At 40.8% G+C, this 24,510-nt stretch overlaps 2 protein-coding genes across 7 annotated transcripts in view; one reads left to right on the top strand and one right to left on the bottom strand.

Moving 5' to 3' along the window:
• The window catches only part of HOOK3 (hook microtubule tethering protein 3), a 102,449-nt gene extending 97,722 nt beyond the window's left edge, over positions 1-4,727 (bottom strand). The window contains exon 1 of one of the 2 annotated variants that reach the window (XM_080797483.1): positions 4,411-4,727. In XM_080797483.1, the coding sequence (XP_080653609.1) occupies positions 4,411-4,467 (57 nt within the window). In that variant the 5' untranslated portion in view covers positions 4,468-4,727. Of the gene's footprint in view, positions 1-2,641; positions 2,743-4,410 lie in introns of those variants that run through there. The other variant, XM_080797484.1, reaches the window with a different exon arrangement.
• A 160-nt stretch (positions 4,728-4,887) lies between these two features.
• Positions 4,888-24,510, top strand: part of RNF170 (ring finger protein 170) — a 46,668-nt gene continuing 27,045 nt past the window's right edge. Inside the window, exons 1-2 of one of the 5 annotated variants that reach the window (XM_080797549.1) lie at positions 4,888-5,115; positions 11,863-11,932. Coding sequence is in view for 3 of the 5 variants with exons in the window: in XM_080797546.1 (XP_080653672.1) it covers positions 11,870-12,006 (137 nt within the window). In the remaining 2 variants the exon portion in view is untranslated. Of the gene's footprint in view, positions 5,116-5,237; positions 5,435-11,112; positions 11,180-11,862; positions 12,007-24,510 lie in introns of those variants that run through there. The other 4 variants (XM_080797546.1, XM_080797547.1, XM_080797550.1 and 1 more) reach the window with 4 other exon arrangements.

The raw sequence follows: 24,510 nt of genomic DNA, 5'->3' as shown, positions 1-24,510 counted from the left end.
ACCCCAAATACCAATAATGCTAAAATTAAAAATCCCTGCTCTAGAGCAGTGGTTCTCAAGGTATATGGTCCCCAGGACACTAACAATAGCATCACCTCGAAACTTGTTACAAATCAGAATCTGGGGCACCTGGGTGGCTTGGTGAGTTAAAGCCTCTGCCTTCGGATCGGGTCATGATCCCAGGGTCCTGGGATCGAGCCCCACATCTGGCTCTCTGCTCAGCTTTCCCCCTCGCTCTCTGCCTTCCCCTCTGCCTATTTGTGATCTGTCAAATAAATAAATAAATAATCTTTTAAAAAATAAAAAAAAAAAGAAATCAGAATCTTAGACCACAGCCCAAATCTACTGAATTACAAACTCTGGACATGGGGTCTAGCAATCTGTGTTCTAATGAGCCCTCTAACAATGCTAGTCAATACCGAAGCATAAGAACCACTTCAATGAATGCAACTGAAACACAGAGATAAAGTTTCCCACATTTAGTATAAAGTAAAACTAGGATTTGAACTCAGGTAGTAATGTCAGAACCTATGTATAAATATAAAACCTATGATTTTATATTAACCCTCAATTTTTTTTTTAAAGATTTTATTTATTTGACAGAGAGAGAGAGATCACAAGCAGGCAGAGAGGTGAGGAAGCAGGCTCTCTGTCAAGCAGAGAGCCCGATGTGGAGCTCGATCCCAGGACCCTGGGATCATGACCTGAGCCGAAGGCAGAGGCTTAACCCACTGAGCCACCCAGGAGCCCCAACCCTCAATTTTTAAACAAGAAAAACAACGCTTTTAAAAAATGTGCTTTAACTTTTGTACACTGATTATTCCAACACAAAACAAAAATTGTTGGTAGAATGGAGTTAGGCAGAGAGAATGGAAGGTGGGGAGATACCATCCCAAAAATGATACCTTCCCCAAGTGTATACATTACTATACATTTTACTGGCTGCTAACTAAGTAATATGAAAATTAAAAGGATATGCTAATGTTGCTGGGTTTCGCAGAAGAAATGTACTTAGCCTATGTGATGATTCTTTTCCCACTAAACTGGTAGCATTCCAGATTCGTTCTGGTTTTTTAGTCTCTAAAACCTAGGAAAGAATAATCTTTTCATGTAAAGTTCAAGAAATTAGGTTTGACAGGTGCAACAGGCAGGGCAGATTTCTTTAACAGGTAAGAATACAATTTGACTCAGAGGGTGGGGAGAGGAGGTAGAGTGGAAATTTTCAAGCACATCCTGCTGAACTTGCTTGCTGCATAAACTCTAATTTGGAATTTAACCTTAAGGTGTTTTCCACTGGTAGAAGGATACTCTGTCTTTTCCTAACTATTCCTCTTTCAACAAAAATTTGGAACATTTGGTTCTTGGGCTAGTATGCACTCTGATACAACTACTATTTATACAGCATTTAAGGCAATTCGATGTCCACAGAAATGAATTCTGGACAGACAACTAATAGTCATCCCTTTTAAGTGCCTGAGGTTTCATTATTTTAACTATTTCTAGTGGAAGAATTTCTAAAGTGTACTATCTAACTCCTATCTAGTACTAAATGCTAAGTACTAAGTGAAAATAAACTTTTGGTATTCAAGATCCTAATTATGATCTTCAATAATTGAGCGTGGAGGTTCTTGAATTCTGTAAGGCTGTCAGCTCAAAGAATGAATCACGTAGGACTGAGCTTTCAGTTCTTGGATCTTCTAGGTCACTGGCAGCTGCCCATACCTTGCCAAGTGTTGCAGTTACCGCCTAATCTTCTGTGTGCACAGAACCCACATGACCAACATGGCTGTAAGCTTATGTAGAGTAAATTAGTCCAAATGGGAGTCTTGTCTTTTCTTTTTTAAGTAGGTTCCATGCCAACTGTTGGGCTTGAACTCAGGACCTTGAGATTGAGAATCACAAGTTCTACTGACTCAGCCAGCCAAGCGTGCCAATGGGAGTCTTCTTTGGAGCGTATTGCATACTTTTTTCCCCCTTACAACTTGGTTTCGGAATTGTTTTCAGCATAAGTTGGCCTCCAGATATGAGGGGAACTGCTAGGCTAAATGTACACTTTTAGCTACCTCATTTTCTGCATAAACATTTATTCTGCTTTTTATAATGACAAAGGGAAGCCAGCATTTAAACTCAACTTAATTTTGAAAGATTTCAATGGACAAGGTTTTAAAATGTTTCCAAATCTTAGAATTGTACATCTTTGCAGAGACTCTGCCCCTCCAGTTGTTACTGAAAATCTCTCATCTTATTTTCTCCATAAATTTTCCTTTTTGGGCCTTCCAGTGACAATTCAAAAATTCTTTTCTACAACACCATATTCCCTGGTTTTCAGGGAATCTGATAACCTAGGTTTTGTTTTCTTGACATTTACCAGATCCTAAATAGATGCTCTCATACTGTGTGTCTCCTCAAACTTCTCCAAGACTCTTCCTCTAAATTTTCATTAGCATTTCTCACTCAAATAACTGCAATGATCACCATCTTTTTGCAGACGTCCTTCATATACACCTATTTTCAAGACTTGTATTTCTAGACTTTAAACAATGTAGCCCTACTTCAGATTCAGTTAGCTTCCTCATCTTTGCCCTCTTGCCTTTTTCCAGCATTGAGGGAGGAACTTACTTGTACAGACTCAAAGACACACCTTAAGATCCTCATCTTCTGTTTACAACCTCTGCCAAATCTTTTACTTCCACAGGATCAAAGAATGTGGTCATTCTTTTCCTTTATCTCTCCCATGCCTTGGCCACATTATGCAGCTTAACAGTTTCTCTCTTCTGTAAAATACAGTAATGAAACCCTTCTCTTCTGAAGTTGGAGCCTTCTATATTTGTAAGCTATATGTTACTATATATTATTGCAAAAACAAAAAAAAACCACCCTGAAATCCCAGTAATAGCCTAACATAAAAGTTACAGAACATATCAAGCCCTAGCAGTGTATGTATTATTTCAGAAGACATAATCTGATTCACAGAACACATTATGAAAATCTGAGTAGGGGCACATGGGTGGCTCAGTCAGTTAAGCATCTGCCTTCAGCTCAGATCATGATCTCAGGGTTCTTGGGATCAAGTTCCGTGTCCAGCTCCCAGCTCAGCACGGAAGTCTGCTTCTCCCTCTTCCTCTGCCCGTGCCCCTGCTACTGCTCTCTCTCTCAAATAAATAAATAAAATCTTAAAAAAAAAAAAAAGGAAAAAATCTCAGTATTTACACTACCTTTGTTACAACCTACCTAATGCAATGCTTCTTTAACCTTTCCATGGAAGTGCCCCCACACAGGAAAGTGACACATACATTTCAGAGATCTGAAACGACTCAGGTACCACTGAACAGAATTTTTTTTTTACATCTGTATCTTATCTTTAACATTAACCCTAATGCTGTAGTCACCTCAACAAATATATTAGTGTCCTATTCTAGATACGACCTTTAACATTTTTAGCAGTGAGTAAAACTCCTGGAGAAAGCACTAGGTTTATCCCGTGGCTCTGCGGACCTCTATACATGCAAACACACAGGCCAAAACCTGACACCTAGGTTTGTGAAACACAGCCTGGGTTTTAGGTCCGGCTCTCGAAAAGGCTGCTAAAGACACAATTATTAGCACTAGGACGAAACAGATACTTTAAAACGTGACATTTTAAATAAGTGTTGAATAATTTAAGATCAGAAGCCCACAACGTCGCCCCAAAATGTCCAGTTCCATTACTGATTCTTACATAGCTTCCAGATTTGTTTTTATAGTTATCCCTCTAATAAGAATCTCCACGCGGCTGACTTTGTAATCTCTGAGGCGTATCTCGCATTTTAAATACCGTCTCTGGGTGCCTTTCCGTATTTTTCCTACCCTCCCTTCAAAGTACTTTTCTCTTCCAGGGCGCCCGGCTCATCCCGCAAGGGGCTCCCCTCTCAGTCCTCTGTGAACGCTACAACAAAGGCGAGGAACGTCGTAACCAGGGGTCCCGAGTGCCTCTACCAGCTGCGCCCGGCGCAGAGACAGCCCAGCTTCGGCGTCCCTGGCAGCGCGAGGGAAGCGCCCGCACCTCATCAGCTGCAAACAACAACAATCCTAATCATAGTGCCGCCTGCACCCCATCATTAGCCTCCACCGGGCCGGTTTCCACTCGGAGAGCAGCCAACACCTCAAGCCCGGCAAGTTTCCCTCGGACTCGGGGCCGAGTCCCCCCCACCCCCCCCAGCCCCGCGCCCGGCCGCTCCCCGCCGCCCCCCGCACGGCCCGGCCGCTGGGGTAGACGCGGCCCGCACCGGCGGCCCCCGGCTCCGCCCGCCGCAGGCCCCGGATGTGACGGCACCGCCGCCCTCGGCGCTCGCCCCCCGCAACAAGCGTGGGGGATCCCGGAAAGGAGGCCTGGGGGAGGGGGTCTTCCCCGACCCGCCAGTCATCACATACCCAAGTGAGAAGGCTCTCGCACAGCTCCACCCGCTCCACCGACTCCACGTTGAACATCTTCCCCAGCTGGGGCTTGGCAGCGCCTCCGCACCTCACCAGAAACCGCTGCCGCTCGCTCTGGGGCTGCGTCGGAGGGTCGGGGCAGCTGACCTGGCCTCTGGCCCACCTTCTCCTCGGCCCCGGCCGCCGACGACCGCCCCGGCGCTGCCAGCGGCTCTCGCACCGTCACCCCCGCTGCCCCTCCTTCTCCTTTCACTCGGGACCGCGCGCCCGCCGCGCGCGCCCCCGGCCACGCCCGCGGCCTCGCGTCCCCGCCTCCAGCCCCCACACCCCTCCTCCGGAAAGCGCCGGCCCTGGCCAGAGCTGCGGCCTACGAGCCACTGCGCACAATCGCGCTCCGGCCGGCCCGCCTCCCCGCCGCCGCCGCCGCGCGCGCCCCGACGCCGGCCCGCTGCGTGTCGCCGCGCGCACGCGCCCGGCCCTGGCGGCGGCGGCGGCAGCGGCGGTGGCGGCAGCGGCGGCGGGTCCTCCCCGCCTGGCCGCTCGCAGCTTCACGGAAGCTCGGCAGTGCGCTTGCGCCGGTGTCCGCACTCCTAATTAAAAAAGAACTAGTGGTTGCCTGGGAGGGGTGGCGGGGGCCGTGCCCGGAAATAATCTCTAGTCTCAGTCACCGGGAATTGGCGAGGTATCCTCTGCGGTGGAGAGGTACGCGCCCCCTCCCCCTCGCAGCCGCCCGGGCCGCGGCCGGCCACGCCCACCCGGATCCGGGCCCGCGGCAGCAGCGGCCGGAGCTCCGGCGTGGGCGGGACTGCCCCGGGGTCGCCTTCGGGCTTCGGGGCGGGGGGAGTCGCCGCCTCGGACCCCGGGGCTCCGCCTTCCTTCAGGAAGCCCGGGGCTAAGCCCCAGAGTCGCCCGGCTCCCGCCCGGAGTTCCGGAGGCGGTGGAAGGGCCGACGTGGCGGGCGTCTCGTGGTTCTGGGTGCTGGGCCGGGTGAGAAGAGCCGGCGGTCCCTTCCCGGGTCGCGGTGAGCGTCGACTCCCTGAAAACTTCGGCAGCTTAGTAGGGAGAGGGTGTGCGCCAGTTGTGAGTCCGCGAGGACCTCGGCAGTTCTAGGGCCTGTTTCTCCTAGTGCGGAGCTGGGAGTTGGCCTCCTTGTTTGATGGCTTGGTGGGTGGTCCGCCAGCGAGCACCCACCTTTGTAGAGGCGTGGGCTTCTGCAGGGATATCAGTATATTTTTATGCGATACGACCTATGCAGAAAAGTGCATACAACGTACATGGTTAAAGAAAAATAATGATAAACACCCAGATAAAAGAACACTGCTCACCCCTCAGGAGTTCTACCCACACCTGGTGTTCCTTCCTGAGAACAATTTCGTCCCTAGACTTTTATGATACTTTACTGCTTTTCCTTATAGGTTTTTGTCTGTATATGCATGCCTAAACAATACAGCTTTACTTTGCTTGTTTTTGAACTTTTATGAATGGGATCAGTGTATTTTGTGGCTTTGAATTTATAGTAAATTTGTATATATCTATAGGTGATTTTTATTGCTGCCTAGTATTCCATTGTATGATTATAACAGCGTAACCATTCTGCCAGTGGACATTTTGTTGTCCCAGTTTGGGGGTACTAAAAAGAGTGCTGTAAACATTCTTATACCTGGATCCTAGTGCAAATCTGTAGGGGGTTTCTTTAGGATACATGCCTTGGAGTCCTAGGAGAATCGTTGAGTCCTGGGGGTATACATAACTTTATCAGGTAATGCCAAATTTATTTGGAATGCAGCAAACATAACTTCCTAGAGCACGTCTTTGGTTTGCACGTTCTGGAGCCCCCCCTTTCCCATTAGAAATAGGTTTTATCTTTGAACATTAATAATCAGGGTGAGTTTTTAATGATGCCTTACGGAGTCCCAGTTAACAATTCACATGTGATGAATTTATTCTGTAAGTGTAAGAAAAAATCTTACCTAGACTCTTCTCAATGGTCTTTAAAAAAAAAAAAAGTATTCTTCGTCCACCATGGGCAGAGAAATCTTTAGAAATTATAAATGCATCCTACCGGCCTTGTTTCCTCTGTTGGTGTGCCTCTGGATCTCCGTCAAACCAGAGTTCCTACATTCCATGCTAGGTCGCTTCTGTAGAATCCCTAGCACTTTAATGACCTTTACCCTTGTTGGGCACATAAAATCAGTAAGTATATGTTACATTGACTTAAGCCTGACTCACCTGCAACTTGTCTTTGGAAGTGGAGAACAAGATGCTAACCTTTTCTGGAGGGACTGGTATAGTGAACACCTTCACTCCAGCTGCTTAGGTTTCAAGGCTTTGACACAAATGACCTAAGCCTCCTTTTTCAGTCTTGACTGCTCACCCACAATACATTTATGTATGATCCTGCAGTGTTCTTGAGATTTCATTTATGGATCCAATTACCCTCAATGAAGGAAATTATATTAAAAGCTTCTTGGATGTAATTATCTATGGAAGTGATGTGATTATCATGTTTCTACATGAACTTGGGTAAAAAGACTTGAGTTTCTCCTTTGGAAGTTATGAAATTTCCTGTATTTCCCTTATTCTTAATTATTTTTTTTCTGAAAGTTTGGAAAAGACCAAGGAAAGAGGTGAGTGCAACTTGTTTTAGCTGTCTCCTTACTCTGGTTAGTTGGAGACTAGTTCTCATCTATTACAGCTGTGTGTCAGACTTACTTATTTTTATAGCTGCTTATCAGATTTAAGTAAACACCGTAGTGCCCTGCGTGGCAATGCTCCCAAATTTATGGAGTATTCCCGGGGAATACATATTTATAGCTTTGATTAAAGAGAATTTGAGGGGCGCCTGGGTGGTTCAGTGGGTTAAGCCTCTGCCTTCGGCCTAGGTCAGGACCTCAGGGTCCTGCGACGGAGCCCCACTTCGGGCTTTCTGCTCGGCGGGGATCCTGCCCCCCCCCACCTGCTGCTCTGCCTGCTTGTCATCCCTCTCACTCTGTCAAATAAATAAATAAAACCTTAAAATTTTTTTTTGAATTTCAGATGTAACATAGTGCAGCTATGGGGAAGGCACGACTAAGTTTTATAATGGTTCTTGACAGTTGTTAATAATAGTAATCAAGGGTGCCTAGCTGGCTCAGATGGTTGGGCATGTGTCTCTTGATCTTGGGATTGTTAAGTTTGAGGTCCATATTGAGTGCAGAGATTACTAATTTTTTATAGATTTTTTTTCCCAAAGATTTTATTTATTTATTTGACAGAGATCGCAAGTAGGCAGAGAGAGAAAGGAGGAAGCAGGCTCCCTGCCGAGCAGAGAGCCCGATGTGGGGCTCGATCCCAGGACCCTGAGATCATGACCTGAGCTGAAAGCAGAGGCCCCAACCCCCTGAGCCACCCAGGCGCCCCATAGATTTTATTTTTAAAGTAATCAAAATACTATAGCTTGAATTTACTGAGAGCCTATGTGATGATCCCAGCAATATGCTAAATACCTTCATTATCTCGTTATAAAGTCCATAAAACAAAGAGCTTTTTGGGGGGTTTCAAACAAGTAGGCATTTGGGGGGCGCCTGGCTGGCTCAGTAGGTAGAGCATGCGACTCTTGATCTCAGTGTTGTCAGTTCAGGCCCATGATGGGCGTGGAGATTACATAAAAGTGGGCATTTGGTGTGGTTAAAATTAATTTTATATATTTTACATATGAGGAAGCTGAGATGCAAACTTGACGTAAGTACACATTTGTCTGACTCCAGAGCTTAAGCTTTTCTGCCATTAAGCTATTCCTCAATAAGACTTAGCTAGTTAATCAGTAGCAGACCAGGGGTGCCTGGGTGGCTCAGTCTTGAAGCACCTGCCTTCAGCTCAGGTTATGATCCCAGGGTCCTGAAATCCACCCCCACATCAGGCTCCCTGCTTGGCGGGAATCCTGATTCTCCCTTTCTCACTCCCCCGGCTTGTATTCTCTCTGTCAAATAAGTAAATAAAATCTTAAAAAATAAATAGCAAACCAAAGCTAGAAACCAGTTGTCTTCAGGCTTCTATCAGTTATACCTCACAGTTTCCAAGACCTATGGTGTTTTGTTTCTGTGAATCTCAAATAGTAAAAATGAAGTCCTGGTAACTCTTATTTTCTTATTTGTAATGGGGGAAGGAACTTAAGAAACCTCAAGCCCAGTTTTGCAGACAATGAAAGGTCCTTAGAAATTAAGTGGGAACACAGTTGTGGTAGTAGAACTGGAACTGAAATCTGGACTGTTAATGTCCAGGCAGGCTTGAGTTGAGGGTCTATGCTTTTGGGCAAAACAGCCTCACAGTTCTGGTCTAGACAAAATTGAACCGTGTAAAGCATGAGTTGGAGAACTGAAGTTCAGATCGAAAAGACTGACTTTTCAAGATTGAGATACTATGTAATCTCCTCAAGTAGACAATTTTCTTTTTATCGTTTATCCTCTGTAATCTCAGATCTGCATCACCCCATTTTATTTATTTAATTTTTTAAAAGATTTTATTTATTTATTTGACAGAGATCACAAGTAATCAGAGAGGCAGGCAGAGAGAGAGAGGAGGAAGCAGGCCCCCCACGGAGCAGAGAGCCCGATGCGGGGCTCCATCCCAGGACCCCAGGATCATGACCTGAGCCAAAGGCAGAGGCTTTAACCCACTGAGCTACCCAGGCGCCCCTGCATCACCCCATTTTTGAACTATTAACTCCTAATGTTCCATTTTAAAGCTATGATTATAAGAAAAACTACTAGTGGAAATTGAGCTATTGGAAGCCCCCAACAGGGTCAGTCATTAATAGTTCTCTTCCCCCAGTGAGAGCGCTGGCTTTAGCTGGGGTTTCCATGTGACAGGAAAACACAGCTGACCACCCTGTTCCTCTCAGAAATTTATCAGTGGCCTTTTCCCCTCCTCCCCTCTCTCTGCCCAAACACTTTCTTTCCCCTCCCTTCTCTCTGCCCAGACACTTTCTTTGGGAATACCAGAATTTGTGGAAGTAAAAAATAACTCTTCATTTCAATAACATAGGGAGCTTCTGCAGTAAAATGATGCAAATAACATTATGTGGCTCTGCAATACTTAGAGCATCCTGGGATCTCTGAGCTCTTGGAACTGTGCTTGAAGCAATATCATAAGCAATATCTTATTTACAAAGAAGTTAAATATACAGCAGAGTGAAAAAACATAATTTGTGCTGTGGAATTTACTCACATTACCCTTGATTATACTTGGAAGGACACTGAAACAAATGTAACCCATTTAAAAAAATACAAAGGAGTCTGGGGGAGAAAAAACTATCCCTCTACCCTATTAGGTTCTTGGCTGAGACTCCCCTGTAATAAAAGACATTAACCAAAAAAAAAAAGCTTAATTTATAAACTTCCTGTGTACATGGGCGGTACCTAGGAAAACTGAGTAACTCCAAAATGGCCCAAGCACTCATATTAAATGCCACCTTCAGCTAAAGACAAAGGTGTTGGGGGTGGGGGGAGACACAGTTATGGGAGGTTACCAGGAAAAGCACAGTAAACAAGGGTAAAGTTGTTATGCAGATTTAACTCAGTGCTTTCCCCAAAACAGTCTGTAGGGATTTAGTCCTCTTCAGGTATTGAGAGGGAGATACCTTTACAAATGGAGATTTCCCTTGTAAATGTCTCTTTCACGGAAGGGTAACTTGTACTTGAGTTTCAAAACTTGTCCTTTGCTGTTTAAAAAAAAAAAAAATCATGATTTTGGGGGTGACAAATTCTGCTCCCCTTCAGTAGTAAACTGCCCAAAGTTAATACCATTGGGAAAAGTCGTTACAACTCTGTGAAGTAATTAGATTCAGAAGAGACTGGAAATCTTGACACAAGGGGATAACATTTTGGGTATCTTTTGTACAGCTGCAAGTAGTTCTCACTGCCCATAGGACTTTTGACACAGCTGTAGAAAGCATCTGTAATTTTAAAAGAGAAACCTGGGCTCCTGGCTGGCTTAGTCATTGGAGCCTAAAACTCTTGATCTTGGGGTTATGGGGTTGAGCCCCACGTTGGGTTTAGAGATTACTTAAAAATAAGATCTTTAAAAAAAAACCGGAAACCTGGTAAAATAAACACCTAAATTTATTGCATGACCCACCCCTAGATTATTTGAGGCTGTTTATTCAGTTTCATTTGGCAGTTCGTTTGATTATTCTTTTGAATGGAAATAATGAAATTCGAGCTGCTCTGAGTTTCCTGGTGTGTGGCCTTCATAATGGCCATTTGAAACCCATCATTAGAAAGTTCCTGATACTTTGGCTATTACTACGTGTAAAGATGGAAATTGGCTTTGATCTGTTTGCTTAGGTTTCTTGCATAAGGTAATTTCCTTATTTCAGCAGCCAATTCAGATTCTTTCAAGGGTGTTAGACTTTCGCAAAGTTTCCTCTTAACAGAGTCATTAGGTTGATGACAAACTTTTCAGTGCAATAAGTTACATAGGTACAGAATTTTATTTTAGTTATAATAGTCATATGTTTACATTTTCCTTTAAGGGTCTTAAGAGACTAAATTTTTCTGTTTTGCAATATAAAAAATGTGAATTACCTGTGATACTTGGATTCTGATACTTGGGTTATTTCCCTTCATACCTATAGGAATTGGGTATTACCATTTTTCTGAAGCTTAGTGTATGGGAAGGAGAGTTTCATATCCTCCCTTTTGTCTTCATAAGGAAATGCAGCCTCAGAGTGATTCCATATTCCAGGCAGTTCAAAGAATTCTCAACCATAAGCTGAGCTTAGTTCCAGGTGAGGCTAATAGTTTTTCAAGCCCCCAAATTTTCATTAATTCAACTGATCTTAGTATAGATACAAATGTCCTATAGCCTAAATGTCTTCTACTTTTCAAATTACTAACATTATAAGTAAGGTAAGTCAATCATATTTAAACATATATTTATTAGGTCCTACTGTGTGCAGAGCACTATGCTAAATAATACAGGAATATTTACAAAAGAAGAAAATATATTGCTTTCCCTATCCATCCATGGTACATTCTAGGACCCACTCAGTGCTGTGAGGGTGAAGAGGGATCTGATTTACTGGGAGAATTGATTTGGTATACAAGAATGAGAAGAGCAGTTAGCCATGAGGAATGTCTTTTTTTCCTTAAGATTAAAGGAACAGAGCTTGAAAAAGGGTGTTTTTAAAGATTTTGTTTTAAAAAAATGTGAATAGATGATAAATTAGAGTAATTGTTTATCTTAAAGGAAATAAAATTTTGTACTCCTCAAAATAATGTGTCTGGCAAATTTTAAAGAACCCATTAAAAACAATGAGAATCTCCACTAGAGTTGTATTTAATGCAACTTTCATTAAGTGAGCACTTTAAAAAATTATATACATTAGAAGTCAGTTATATTTATGTGGTTTTGATTAGTATATGTTATTTTCACTGTGTCATTTGTAACTTTTTTTTCTTTATCTTTTAGACTTGGAATGGCCAAATATCAAGGTGAAGTTCAAAGTTTGAAATTGGATGATGATTCAGTCATAGAAGGAGTAAGTGACCAAGTACTTGTGGCAGTTGTGGTCAGTTTCGCTTTGATTGCTACCCTGGTATATGCACTTTTCAGGTGAGACTAAAGGACAAAAGAATTAAAATAATGTATATTTGCAAGGGCCACTGCTTTCTGATTGCTTCTAATAATTTTTAATACTTCATTTAAAGAACTGAGTAATAGAGCTCAGTAATTGTGATGTGGAAATGGAGTTTGGAGCCAACAGCCAAGAAAGAATTCTAGAGATGTCTTCAGGGCAAAAAGGAGATTGTTTTTTTTGTTTTTGTTTTTTTTTAAAAGACTTTATTTATTTATTTGACGGAGAGAGAGAGAGAGAGAGAGAGATCACAAGTAGGCAGAGAGGCAGGCAGAGAAGGGGAAGCAGGCTCCCCACTGAGCAGATAACGAAATATGGGGCTCGATCCTAGGACCCTGAGTCTAAGGCAGAGGCCCAGCCCACTGAGCCACCCAGGCACCCCTAAAAAGGAGGTTTTATTAAAGAATGAGGACAGGATCTGTGGGCAGAAAGAGCTGCACTGGGGTTGACGGGTGACTGGTTATATATTTTCAAGTTGGGAGGGGATTATAGGTAGCATCAGTCTCTACAGAATTTATTTATTTATATATTTATTTAGATTTATTTATTTTAGAGAAGGGGGAACAGGGGGACGGAGGGAGAAGGAGAGAAGCAGAATCCCTGCTGAGTACAGAGCCTTACACAGGGCTCAATCTCAGGAACCTGAGATCCTGTCCTGAACCGAAACCAAGAGTGGGACGTTTAACTGACTGAGCCACCCAGGCACTCCTCTAAAGAATTTTAGAAGCAAGATTTCCAGGACCTTGGGGGGCTAGCTATTGTTAGGAAAAGGTCATTTATTACTTTCTAATTAAATGTTAGTTGTGAGACCCTTCAGATGTGTATCAGTGGGCCATATGCATGGAGGATGATTGATAACATATATCTTAGGGTGGGAGGGGTAGAGATAAAGGAAGTTTCCAAAGGAATTAAGGTAGATTTACAGGATCCTGCGGGGTCAGGATAATGTTAAGCTAAGATTGCCTTTTGCCCTTAGCAAGGGGTCAACATTGAGGCAGCTGAGTTCCTAGAGGAAAGTCACCCTGTTTCAAGGACTTGTCAATGAGCTGTGGGCAGTAAGAGCTCTTAATTTTTTCTTTTGCTTTTGTTTTTCTCATCGCTTGTATATTTGCTAATGTATTTTATTTTTCACTAGGCTCTAAATGCTACCATATATTGTTCCTGTTGTTGGCTGTCTCATGAGATAAAATTTAAATACCATATTTTGAAAAAAATATTAATATTTTTCATGGAAATATCACAGTTTTAAAATATAATTTTCACAATTGAATCCTTCAGTTTTTAGGTAATAGAGATAATAAGTACAATATATTTTAATTCTTGGGGTGCCTGGGTGGCTCAGTTGTTAAGTGCCTGCCTTCTACTCAGGTCATGACCCCAGGGTCCTGGGATCAAGTCCCGCTTGGGCCCCCTGCTCTGCAGGGAACCTGCTTCTCCCTCTCCTACTCCCCTTGCTTGTGTTCCCTCTCTGGCTGTGTCTCTTTCTGTCAAATAAATAAATAAAAATCTTTAAAAAAAGGGGCACCTGGGTGGCTCAGTTGGTTGGGCGACTGCCTTCAGCTCAGGTCATGATCCCGGAGTCGTAGGATCGAGTCCCACATCAGGCTCCCAGCTCCATGGGAAGTCTGCTTCTCCCTCTGACCTCCCCTCTCATGCTCTCTCACTCTGTCTCTCTCTCAAATAAATAAATAAAATTAAAAAAAAAAACTTTAAAAAAAGAAAAGTACTTTCAGTCTTTAAATAGAAAAACAGGCAAAAGAACAAAGTTGGACAGTATGGAGGGAATTAAGATTAAAGTTAAAATTACTGTTATAGAATTAGGAATAAAACTTAGAGACTTCAGGTGTTTGTATATCATTAAGTAGAGACTAGGATATAAACTAGGAATTTAAGTGTTAACACATGGAGATAAATAAAATTTTATGTATAAGTATGTGTCATTGAAAACAGAAGTAGAAAAAATATAAAATAGGAAAAATAATTTCTAAAATTATAAATCAGTGAGTTTGCTCTAAAATTATAGAAAAGATTTTTAAACATCAAGATTCTTAGATATGACACAAAATATGAGCGACGAAAGAAAAGAAATAGATAAATTAGACGTCATCAAAATTCCCAACTTGCATGCTTCAAAGGATATCATCAAAAAAATGAAAAGGCAGGGGCACCTGGGTGGCTCAGTTGATTAAGCATCAGCCTTGCACTCAGGTCATGATCCCAGGGCCTGGAATCAAGGTCTGCCTCAGGGTCCCTGCTTCTCCCTCTCCCACTATCCCTTCCCCCTGCTTGTGTTCCATGTCTGTCTACAGTCTCTCTGCCAAATAAATAAATAAAATCTTTAAAAAAAAAAAAAAAGAATGAGATGCAGATATAACTTTATCATGTGGAAGTATCCATGATAAATTTTTGAGTGAGAACTGATGATTGAAAGACACATCACAAAGCCAAAGGTCAAGTAAACTATACTGTTTAAAAATTATTTTTGATAAAATTAATTTTAAAATATTTTGCTTTTTCCTTATTTTTCTAATTTTCCTGCTGTGGGTTTATTACTTATATAATAAAAGTTTTTCCCACAGACTGGAAAGATATGAAGTGCAAACCAAAAGTTTGGTTTTTTTAAAAATTTAATTTATTTATTTGACAGAGAGAGCACAAGGAGGGGGAGCAGCAGGCAGAGGGAGAGGGAGAAGCAGGCTCTTTGCAGAGCCGTAAGCCTGATGCGGGGCTTGATCCCACAACCCGGGGATCATGACCTGAGTCGAAGGCAGATGCTTAATGACTTAGCCATGCAGGCACCCCCAAACCAATAGTTTTATATTTAAAAAGGCAATTGTATGTTGTAGATGTGAAAAACTTAGCAGTATTATGCTTCATTAATCAAAATAACCAGATAAAGGTCACATTTGGGTAATTTACAGTTTGGGTGAATAATTTTAAACTGGTAAACATTGAGGGGAAGTTATCAGAGTGGGTAAAGCTATAAAAACCATATAAGATGCTTGAAGGGACTGGGGATATCTAGCTTAGTGGAAAAGTCTGTTGGACATAAGAGCTGTCTTTAAATATGATCAGGACTTATTTTATTGAAGAATTAGATTTATTAGATTTATTTTATGTGGCTTCATGGACAGAACCAAGGCCAATAGGTAAAGATAAATAATAGATTTTGGATCTACCTTAGAAGTAACTTTTCAAAATATATAAGGTACTTCATATTATACTTAGAATCTTCACTCTGTCATATGATTGGGTAGGAGGTCAGTTTAAGTTCCTGTCCAGCTCTTCAGATTCAAATTCAGTTGGCAGTTGTAATCCTGTTACTTCTCCCGAAGTTATCAATTAGTAATGAGAGGGGAACATGTGTAGTTTACAATTTAGATAAAACTTTTGTCTCTTTTCTGTAATTTCTTTGAGGTTTTGAGCCATTATAATTTTTTTTTGTATTGTAGTGAGATAAACACAGCATAAAATTTACCACTTCAGGAATACAGTTCATTGGCATTAAGTACATTGACAGTGTTGTCTAGCCATCACTACTCCCTTGCCAGATCTTTATCATTCCAAACAAACTGTACCAGTTAAACAATAACTTCCCATCCTCCTTCCTTCCAGCCCTTGGAAACTTCTATTCTACCATTTATCTCAATGAATTAGTCAATTCTGGGTACCTCATAAAGTGGAATCATATAATATTTGTCCATTTGTGTCTGGCTTACTTCACTTAGCATAATGCTTTCAAGGTCTAGCTACATTCTGGCACGTATCAGAATAGCATTCCTTCTTATAGCTGAATAATACTCCATTGTATGTATATACCACATTCTGTTTATCCATTTGTTTTTGATGGACATTTGAGTTGCTCCCACCTTTTGGCTATTAGTTCGACAAATACTGATGCAACATTGAACATTAGTGTACAAGTACCTGCTTTCAGTTAAAATTGCTGGATCATATGGTAATTCTATTTTTAACTTTTTGAGGAAAGTGTTTTTCACAGTAGCTGGCCCATTTTACATTCACAGCACCAGCAGTGAACAGTGGTTCCAATTTTTCTGTATCTTTGCCAACACTTGCTATCTTCTATTTTTTTTATAATTGTCATCCAAATGGGTGTAAAGTAGTATCTCATTGGAGGGTTTTTTTTGTTTTTTTTTTTTGACAGATCACAAGTAGGCAGAGAGGCAGGCAGAGAGAGAGAAGGGAGGAAGCAGCTCCCCGCTGAGCAGAGAGCTCGATGTGGGGCTCGATCCCAGGACCCTGAGATCATGACCTGCACTGAAGGCAGAGGCTTTAACCCACTGAGCCACCCAGGCGCCCCTGGAGGTTTTTTTTTTTAAAGATTGATTTGTTATTTATCTGAGAGGGGAAGTGTGCGTGCATGCATGCGCGCTAGTGGGTGGAAGAGGGGCAGAGAGAGGAGAACCCAGAAGCAGACTCCCCACTGAGTGCAGGCCAAATCCCAGGACCCCAAGATCATGACCTGAATGGAAATCAAGAGTCCACCGCCTAATAGCCTGAGCCACCCAGGTGCCCCTCTGATTGGACTTTTGATTTGCATTTCACTTACGATGAATGATGTTGATCATTTCATATGCTTATTAGCAATATATTTGTCTTCTTTGAAGAAGTCTATTCAGGGTTTTGCCAATCTTTGAATTGGGGTGTTTGCTTTTTATTTTCAAGTTATGAGAGTTTTTGTTTGTTTGTTTTTGTAGACACCCAACATGGGGCTTGAACTCAAGACCCTGAAATCAAAAGTCTCATGCTCTACCAACTGAGCCAGCCAGGTGTCCCTATGAGAGTTTTTTTCCATTGAAGTATAGTTGACACAAAAGTTATGAGAATTCTTTATATATTCTGGTATTAATCACTTATCAACAATATGATTTATAGATGTTTTCTTCTATTCTATGAGTTGTCTTTTTACTCTATAATGTCCTTTAATGCACACTTTCTAACACTGATAAAGTCCAATTTATTTTTTCTTTTGTTTCCTATGTTGTTGGTGTCATTAAGAAATCATTGCCAAATCTAAGGTCATGAAGATTTTTCTCTATATTTTCTTCTAAGATTTTTGTAGCTTTAGCTCTTAAGTTTAGGTCTTTGATTCATTTTGAGCTCATTTTTGTATGCGATAGGAAGTAAGGGTCCTTCTTCATTCTTTTGCATGTGTATATTCAGTTTTCCCAATAACATTTGTTGAAAAGACCACCCTTCTCCCTTGAAGGGTCTTGGTATCCTTTTTTTTTTTTTTTTTTTAAGATTTTATTATTTTCAAAGAGAGACACAGCGAGAGAGGGAACACAAGCAGGGGGAATGGGAGAGGGAGAAGCAGGCTTCCCACAGAGCAGGAAGCCCAGATGCGGGGCTCCATCCCAGGACCCTGGGATCATGACCTGAGGTGAAGGCAGACACTTAACAACTGAGCCACCCAGGTGTCCCGGGTCTTGGTATCCTTATCAAAAATAACTTGACCATTTATATGATTTTATTTCTGGACTCTGTGTTCTATTCCATGGGTACATATGTTTGTCCTTGGGTCAGTACCATACCATTTTGATTACTATAGATTTGTAGTAAGTTTTGAAATCAGAATGTATGTGTCCTACAACGTTGCTCTTTTTCAAGATTGTTTTAGCTAATTGAGGTCCATTGACATAACAAATTTTAATTTGGGTCTTTCTTTTTAAAGATTTTGTTTATTTGACAGACAGAGATTACAAGTAGGCAGAGAGGCAGGCAGGGGGCGGGGAAGCAGACCCCCCCCCCCCCCCCAGCAGGAGCCTGATGTAGGGCTTGATCCCAGGACCCTGGGATCATGACCCGAGCTGAAGACAGAGGTTTAACCCACTGAGCCACCCAGGCACCCCAGTTTGGGGTCATTCTTTCTTTCTTTCAGAGTAGATGATTTTTTTTTCCTAGTTTTTATTTTTAATTACAGTTGACATACAATATTAGTTTTAGGTATATAACATGGTAATTCGACAGCTTTATGCATTATCAAATGCTCACCACAGTGAGTGAGTTTGGTTGCCATCTGTCAATGTATTAAATTACAGTATTATTCTCTGTATTTCCTATGCTGTACTTAACATATTTGTGATTTATTTACTTTACATTGGAGAGTTTATACCTCTTAATCCCTTTCACCTATTTTGCCCATCCCCTTTCCCTCTTACAGCCATTAGTTTATTTTCTGTATTTATGAGTCTGCTTCAGTTTTTTATTTTGTTTGCTCATTTGTTTTGTTTTTTAGATTCCAGATATAAGTAAAGTCATATGGTGTTTTTGCCTTTTCTCTGACTTGTTCACTTAGAGTAATACCAGCTAGGTCCATCTGTGTTGTCATGAATGACAGGATTTCATTCTCTACCCCTCCTAGATTTCATTCTTTCTTATGTTGAGTAGTATTTCCTTGTGTACATGTATCACATCTTCTTTATCAGTTCATCTATCAAAGGACACTTAGGTTGTTTCCATATCTTGGCTATTGTCAATAATGCTGCAACAAATATAGGGGTAAAGATATCTTTTTGCATTGGTGTTTTATTTTCTTTGGGTGACTCCCCAGAAGAGGGATTATTATATGATATTTCTATTTTTAATTTTTTAAAATTAAAACTGCCATTTGATTTTTCACAGTGGCTGCACCAATATACATTCCTACCAATAGTGCACAAAATTTGCCTTTCTCCACATTCTGGCCAACACTTGGTTATTTATCTTTTTTTTTTTTTTTAATAGATTTTATTTATTTATTTGACAGACAGATTACAAGTAGGCAAGAGAGGCAGGCAGGGAGAGAGAGGAGGAAGCAGGCTCTCCACGGACCAGAGAGCCCGACGCGGGGCTTGATCCCAGGACCCCGGGATCACGACCCGAGCCGAAGGCAGAGGCTTCAACCCACTGAGCCACCCAGGCACCCCTATTTCTTATCTTTTTGATAATAGTCATTCAGACAGGCGTGAGGTAATGCCTCGTTGTTTTGATTTGCATTCCCTGATGATTAGTGGCACTGAGCATCTTTTCAAGTGTCTGTTGGCCATCTGGATGTTTTCTTTGGTAAAATGTCTATTCAGGTCCTTTTACCATTTATTAATCAGATTATTTGGGGGTGTTGTGTTGCTAAGTTGTATGAGTTCCTTATATATTTTGGATGTCAACCCCTTAGTGGATATAAAAATTGCAAATATCTTCTATTCAATAGATTGCCTTATTACTTTGTTGATAGTATCCTTTAGTGTGCAAAAAACTTTTTAGTTTGATGCAGTCTCAATAGTTTATTTTTGCTTTTGTCTCCCTTGCTTGAGGAGACAGATCCAGAAAAATGCTGTTAAGGCTGATGTCAATATATAAAATACGTACATACTTTGTTTTCTTCTAGGAGTTTTATGGTTTCAGGTCCTAATTTAGGTCTTTAAGCCATTTTGAATTTACTTTTGTTTATGGTATACAAAAGTGGTCTAGTTTCAGTCATTTGCATGTAGCTGTCCAGTTTTCCCAAGACCCTTAATGAAGAGACTGTCTTTTTTCTCCATTCTTGGTTCTTTTGTTGTACATTAATTGGCCACAAAAGCATGGGGTTATTTCTGGACTCTCTATTCTGTTCCATTGATGTTTGTATCTACTTTTGTGTCATACCATATCCATACTGTTCTGATTACTATAGCTTTATAGTATATTTTGAAAACTGGATTTGTGATACCTCCAGCTTTGTTCTTTTTTCTCAAGTGTGTTTTGGCCATTGGGGCTCTTTTGCGGTTCTGTACAAATTTTAAGATTATTTGTTCTAGTTTGTAAGAAATGCTGTTGTTATTTTCTTTTCTTTTTTTCAAAGATTATTTATGTTAGAGAGAAAGAGAAAGAGACAAAAGTGAGGGAGAGGGGCAGAGGGAGAGAATCTTCAAGCAAACTCCCCCCTGAGTGTGGATCCTGATGCAGGGCTTGATCTAATGAGCCATGAGACCATGACCTGAGCCAAAACCAAGAGTCAGATGCTTAACTGACTGAGCCACCCAGGTGCACCAAAAAATGCTGTTGGTATCTTTGTAGAGATATCTTTGTAGAGGTATCTTTGCATTGAGTCTGTAGATTGCTTTGGTAGTATAGACATTTTAACAATGTTAATTCTTCTAGTCTATGAGTGTGCTATGTCTTTCCACTTGTTTTTGTTGTTTTCAGTTTATTTCATTGGTGTCTTATAGTTTTCAAAGTACAGGTCTTTAACCTCCTTGGTTAAATATATCCCTACGTATTTTATTCTTTTCGAGGCAGTTGCAAATGGGATTGTTTTTTAAATTTCTCTTTCTGCTGTTTCTTTGTTAATGTATAGAAATGGAGCAGATTTTTGTATATTAATTTGGTATACTGCAACTTTCCTGAATTCATTTATTGTAATAATTTTTGATGGAGTCTTTAGGGTTTTCAATGTATACTATCATGTCATCTGCAAATTGTGACCATTTTACTTTTTCACCAATTTGGATGCATTTCATTTCTTGTTTGATTGCAGTGACTAGGACTTGAGTAGTGTGTTAAATAAGTAGTGTGGGGAGGATGGACATCCGTGTTTTGTTCCTGCTCTTAGAGGAAAGATTTCCACTTTTGACCATTGACTATGACATCACCTGTGGGTTTTTCATATATGTCCTTTATTATGTTTATTATCTACCTGCTAAAACCCGTTTTATTGAAAGTTTTTATCATGAATGGATGTTGAATTTTATCAAATGTTTTTCTGCATCTATTGAGATGATCATATGATTTTTATCCTTTATTTAGTTAATGTGGTATAACATGTTGATTGAATTATGGGTATTGAACCTGTCTTATTATTGTGGAATGACTCCCACTTGATCATAATGAATGAATCATTTAATGTATTGTTGAATATGGTTTGCTAATATTTTGTTGAGTATTTCTGCATCTGTGTTCATCAGAGACATTGGTCTGTAATTTCCTTTTTTAAAAATTGTGTCTTTGTGGGACGCCTGGGTGGCTCAGTGGGTTGAGCCTCTGCTTTTGGTTCAGGTCGTGATCTCGGGTTCCTGGGATCGAGTTCCGCATCGGGCTCTCTGCTCAGCAGGGAGCCTGCTTCCTTCTCTCTGCCTGCCTCTCTGTGATCTCTCTCTGTCAAATAAACAAATAAAATCTTTAAAAAAAAAATTGTGTCTTTGTTTAGTTTTGGTATCAGGACAAAGATGGCTTCTTAGAATACATTTGGAAGCATTTCTTCTTTTCTATAGTTTTAAAATTGTTTGAGAAGGGTAAGTATTACCTCTTCTTTAAGTGTTTGGTAGAATTTACCTGTGAAGCCATCTAGTCCTGGACTTTCTTTCTTGGTTGTGTTTTGATTATTGATTCAGTTTCATTATTAGTCACTGGTTTGTTCAGATTTCCTAGACCTTCTTGATTCAATCTTGGAAAATTATATATTTCTAGCAATTTATCCACTTCTAGGTCATCCACTTTGTTGGCATATAATTTTTTATAGTAGTTTCTTAAAATCTTTTGTATTTCTGTAATGTTGGTTGTAACTTCTCTTTCATTTCTGATTTTCTTTATTTGAGTTCTCTGTCTTTTTTTCTTGCTGAGTTTGGCTTAAGTTTTATCAATTTTGTTTATCTTTCCAATAACTAACTGTTAGTTTCACTGATCTTTTCTTTCTGTTTCTTTTTTTTCTTGTCTCTATTTCATGCATTTCTACTCTAATCTTTATTATTTCCTTCCTTCTTCTAACTCTGAGCCTTGTTTATTCTTCTTCTAATTTCTGTAGGTGTAACATTTGTTTATGAGAATATTCTTGTGTCTAGAGGCAGGTCTCTGTTGCTATTAACATCTCTCTTAAAACACCTTTTGCCAGATACCAAAGATTTTGAACGATTGTGTTTCTATTTTCATTTGTCTCCAGGAATTCTTTTTTATTTCCTCTTTGATTTTTCTTTATTAACCCGTTGGTTATCTAGTAGCATGTTGTTTTCCATCCACATGCTTGTGTTCTTCCCAGTTTTTTTTTCTTGTAATTGATTTAGTTTCATGTAATTATGATTGGAAACAGTGCTCAATAGGATTGAATCTATTCTTAAATCTATTTAAGATTTAAATCTATTGAGACTTGTTTTGTGCCCTAATGTGTGATTTGTCCTGAAGAATGTTCAGTGTGCACTTTAAAAGAATATGTATTCTGCTCTTTTTGGATGGAATGTTCTGAACTTAACTGTTAAGTCCATCTGGTCTAATATGTCATTCTAAACTATTGTTTCTTTATTGATTTTCTGCCTGGATGACCTATTCATTAATGTAAGTGGGGTGTTAAAGTCCTCTCCTATTATTGTATTGCTATCAATTTCTCCTTTGAGTCTGTTAGTTATTGCTTTGTGTATTTACGTGGTCCTATGTTGGGCACATAGATACTTAAAATTGTTATATCTTGTTCCTGGATTTATCCTTTTCATTATGTAATGTCTTTCTTTATCCCCTGTTAAAATTAAAGATTTTTATTTATTTATTTGACAGACAGAGATCACAAGTAGGCAGAGAAGCAGGCAGAGAGAGAGGAAGGAAAGCAGGCTTCCCGCTGAGCAGAGAGCCCGACGCGGGGCTCGATCCCAGGACCCCGGGATCATGACCCGAGCCGAAGGCAGAGGCTTAACCCACTGAGCCACCCAGGCGCCCCTCCCCTGTTAAAATTATTGTTTTATTACTAAAGTCTATTTAAGTAGTGCTATCCCAACTTTTTTTTTCCTCTTGCAAGACATGTCTTTCCCATCCCTTCACTTTTGGTTTAGGTCTGAAGTTAATTAACATTTGATGCGTCTTTTGGGGGGGGCGGGGAGGGAGGTTTCAGGAGTAGAATTTAGTGATTCATCACTTACGTATAACACCCAGTGTTCATCCCAAGTGTCTACCTTAATGCCCATCACCCATTTAGTGCATCCCCATATCCTCCTCCCCTGCAGCAATCCTGTTTGTTCGCTACAGTTACAAGATTTCCCTCCCTCTCTGTTTTATCTTAGTTTATTTTTCCTTCTTTTCTCCTATGTTCATCTGTTTTGTTTCTTAAATTCCACATATGGGGGAAATCATAGGATATTTGTCTTTCTCTGACTGACTTATTTCACTTAGCATAATACACTCTAGTTCTATCCACATTGTTGCAAATGGCAAGATTTTATTCTTTTTTTTTTTTTAAGATTTTATTTATTTATTAGAGAATGCATGAGCAATGGGGAAAGGCAGAGGAAGTGGGAGAAGCAGACTCCCCACTGAGCAGGGAGCCTGATGCAGTGCTCCTTCACAGGACTCTGAGCTCATGACCTGAGTCAGAGGCAGATGCTTAACCGACTAAGCCACCCAGATGCCCCAAGATTTCACTCTTTTTGATGGCTGAGTAATACTCTGTTTTATATAGATACATATATATAAATTCACACATACATACACACACACACACATACACACACACACACATATGGTCTGTTGAAGGGCATCTTGACTCTTTCCACAGTTTGGCGATTGTGGCCATTGCTGCTATGAACATTGGGGCTCTTTTTTATAATTTGGCTATTTTTTAAAAAGATTTTGTTTATTTGAGAGTGAGAGAGAGCACAAGCAGGGGTGAGGGGGAGAGAGAGAGAGGGAGAAACAGACTCCTCACTGAGCAGGGAGCCTGATGTGGGACTTGATCCCAGGGTCCTGGGATCATGACCTGAGCTGAAGGCAGATGTTTGACTGAGCCACTCAGATGCCCCTTGGCTATTGTTGATAGTACTGCTGTAAACACTGGGGTGCATGTGACCCCTTTGAATAAACATTTTTGTATCCTTTGGATAAATATCTAGTAGTGCAATTGCTGGGTCATAGGGTAGGCATCTTCCTTTTTTTTTTTTTTTAAGATTTTATTTATTTATTCGACAAAGAGAGAGAGATCACAAGTAGGTAGAGAGGCAGGCAGAGAGAGAGAGGGAGAAGCAGGCTCCCCCTGAGCAGAGAGCCTGATGTGGGGCTCGATCCCAGAACCCTGAGATCATGACCTGAGCTGAAGGCAGAGGCTTAACCCACTGAGCCACCCAGGCGCCCTGGCATCTTCCTTTTTTTAATGCATTCAGTCACCAATGACTTTTGATGGGAGAATTTTTTTTTTTTTTTAAGATTTTATTTATTTATTTGAGGGAGAGAGAAAGCATGAACAGAGGGGAGGGGCAGAGGGAGAAGGAGAAACAGACACCCTGCTGAGTAGGGAGCCCAGTGCAGGGCTTGATCCCAGAACCCTGGGATCATGATCTGAGCTAAAGGTAGATGCTTAACCAACTCAACCATCTAGGTGCCCCACGAATTCAGTTTATTTACATTTAAAGTGATTATTGAATGCACCCAACATGCATAAAACAGCTAACACATAAAATACATAAAACAGTTAATAACAAACATAAAATAATCGATAGTAATAGAATACTAGTAGGGGACTTTACCACTCCACT

This window comes from Martes martes (genome assembly GCF_963455335.1).
Source record: "Martes martes genome assembly, chromosome: 2".
Taxonomy (NCBI): domain Eukaryota; kingdom Metazoa; phylum Chordata; class Mammalia; order Carnivora; family Mustelidae; genus Martes; species Martes martes.
Note: the sequence above shows the minus strand (reverse complement) of the source record. Positions and strands in the feature narration are given on the sequence as shown.